This window comes from Sardina pilchardus, chromosome 5 (assembly GCF_963854185.1).
Source record: "Sardina pilchardus chromosome 5, fSarPil1.1, whole genome shotgun sequence".
Lineage (NCBI taxonomy): Eukaryota > Metazoa > Chordata > Actinopteri > Clupeiformes > Clupeidae > Sardina > Sardina pilchardus.
Genome location: NC_084998.1, coordinates 29635369 through 29637868, shown reverse-complemented (window position 1 = coordinate 29637868; position 2500 = coordinate 29635369). Strand labels below are relative to the sequence as shown.

Here is a 2500-nt window from a genome sequence, read left to right as displayed (position 1 = left end):
AAAGTGAAAGTGTAGTTTCATTGTGTATTTCACTCTGCGATCGTGGCAGCCATTCAACGGGCTCAGTGAGATAAGGAACGCCATGTTACAGCTTGTGATACAGTTGGTTTTAGTCTATTTCACTAATACTATAATGGGCATACACTCTCCCGTACCCACACACACACACACACACACACACACACACACACAGAGTGGGTGTGTTATCCTCTGGCTGTGGTGATGAACAGCCTCCTCTCGTTTGTGGTTTTTAATTATCTGTCTTTGGCTCCTCCGTAGGCTGACTGGCCTCCTCGGAGGCACAAACAGGAAGCTCTTAATGTGAGAATGAATGAAGCTGCTCGACCCCGTGGCCCTCGTCTGCGTAATCCTGCCCATTTGCTGCCCATTTGCTGCCCGCTGGTGCCCGCCGCACCCCGAGCTCCATACGCCTGACATCAGAGGGGTCAAAGGTCGCGGTGATGATGTCTCCAGGGGCTATGCGTTGGCGAAGACCCAGCAGACATCATACCGGACGTGTCATTTAATTACTGGTGGCTTTCTTTTCATTGAACATACAGACACACACACACACACACACACACCTCATGACAGACATGATTTAATTGGCTAAGCCCATGGTGTGTGTGTATGTGTGTGTGTATGTATGTGTGTGTGTATGTTGCCTCTCAGTGCTGCAAAGCCCATGTTGGCTGAGCTCCTGATGTGTGTGTGTGTGTGTGTGTTTCAGTACTTCCTGTCCCTACCCCATCACCCTAGAGGGCTATAAGTAGTGGTCTATTTCCACAATCAGAACACACACAAACACACACACACACACACACACACACACACACACACACACACACACACACACACACACACACACACACACACATTCTGACTACAAGTCCAGAGGCAGTCACACACAGTGTCCTTTAATAGCTGCCCAGGGAGATTTCCATTAACATCATCAATGAGTCTTGAGTCAATCTTAAACCACCTTATGGCCCCCCTACCTGCAGGTGTAGGTACTGCATGCTGTGCAGGCCCTGGAAGATGCCAGCGGGCAGGTGGATGAGTCCGCAGTGGTAGAGGTGCAGCGCGTGGAGGCGCCCCAGCCCCTGGAAGGTGTCGGCGGCCAGGGAGCGCAGCCGCGGGTTGTCCCCCAGATCCAGCTCCTCCAGGCGGGTGAAGCCGGCGAAGGTGGAGGGCTGGATGTAGGAGATGTTGTTGGAGTAGAGCCACAGCATGGCGGTGGCGGGGCTGAAGTGGCCGCGCAGCAGGCGCTCGATGCGGTTGTTCTGCAGGAAGACGCGCTCGCTGCGCTCCGGGATGCCCTCGGGCACCGACAGGAAGTTGTGCGCCTGGCAGCTGACGGTGCTGATGGGCGAGGTGTAGCAGATGCAGTGGTGCGGGCACGACAGAGACGCCTCCAGACCACACAGCACCAGCAGCAGCGCCACACCTCCACCTGCGGCACAGAGAGGAGGAGAGAGAGGGGGAGAGAGAGGGGGAGAGAGAGAGGGGGAGAGAGAGGAAGAGGAGCAGAGAGGGGGAGAGAGAGAGGGGAAGAGAGAGGAAGAGGAGGAGAGAGAGAAATAGGGGGAGAGAGGGGGAGAGAAAGGAAGAGGGGGAGAGAGAGAGGAGGAGAGAAAGGGGTGTAGAGAGAGAGGATGAGGCAGAGAGAAGAGGAGGTAGAGAGAGAGGCAAGTGAGGGGAGAGAGGAGAGAGGGGGTAAAGAGAGAGGAGGAGGGTAAAGAGAGAAGAGGAGAAGGAGAAAGAAAGATACAGGGTAGTTGAGGACATGAGAAGGGGCGATAGAGAGGGAGGGAGGGAGGAAAAGAAAGGGGTGGAGTGAAAATGACAGAAAGAAAGAGTAAAGAAGAGAGGGAGGGAGGGCATGTCAGAGAGGCCAGAAAAGAGAGAGAGAGAAGGGAGGAAGGAAAAAAAGAACAGTGTTCAGAATTTGCCTTGGAGTCGCACTTCTTAAGCATGAGGCATGCAGCACGGCTATTTTCTGATGGTTGGGGCCTTTTGGGGGGCTGTTTGTGGCGTCTTTTTTTGGGCTGTTTGATTCCTTCTGAGTGTGCCTCTAGTCAGCACCCCTCTGGGTGCTTCCAAGATGAGTCAGGCCTCAGAACAGAGAGAGAGAAATGAGAAAGAGAGAGGGAGTGCTTACACTGCTTGAGCTGCACACAAACACTGTAACAGCAACAACAACAACAACAACAACACCTGCTTCCTGTGGACGCGAACACACTGCAATAGCAACACCTGCTTCAACTGGAAGTGAACACAGCAACAACAACACCTGCTTCAACTGGAAGTGAACACAGCAGCAACAACACCTACTTCCTGTGAACGTGTTCACACAATAGTGATGACAATCACACAGAGAGAGCAGATTACACTGCCACCAGTGCTGCCATGCTGGGGTTGGAGTGAGACGGACAGGCAGAGGGACACAGAGAGGGAAGGAAAGTAACAGGTATAAAGTGTGTGTGTGTGTGTGTGTGAG

At 53.2% G+C, this 2500-nt stretch overlaps 1 protein-coding gene across 1 annotated transcript in view; it reads right to left on the bottom strand.

Annotated features, from left to right (window-relative positions):
- The window catches only part of LOC134080892 (reticulon-4 receptor-like 1), a 105770-nt gene that overhangs the window by 2518 nt on the left and 100752 nt on the right, over nt 1-2500 (bottom strand). The window contains exon 2 of the mRNA XM_062537505.1: nt 999-1453. Within this exon, the coding sequence (XP_062393489.1) occupies nt 999-1453 (455 nt within the window). The remainder of the gene's footprint in view (nt 1-998; nt 1454-2500) is intronic.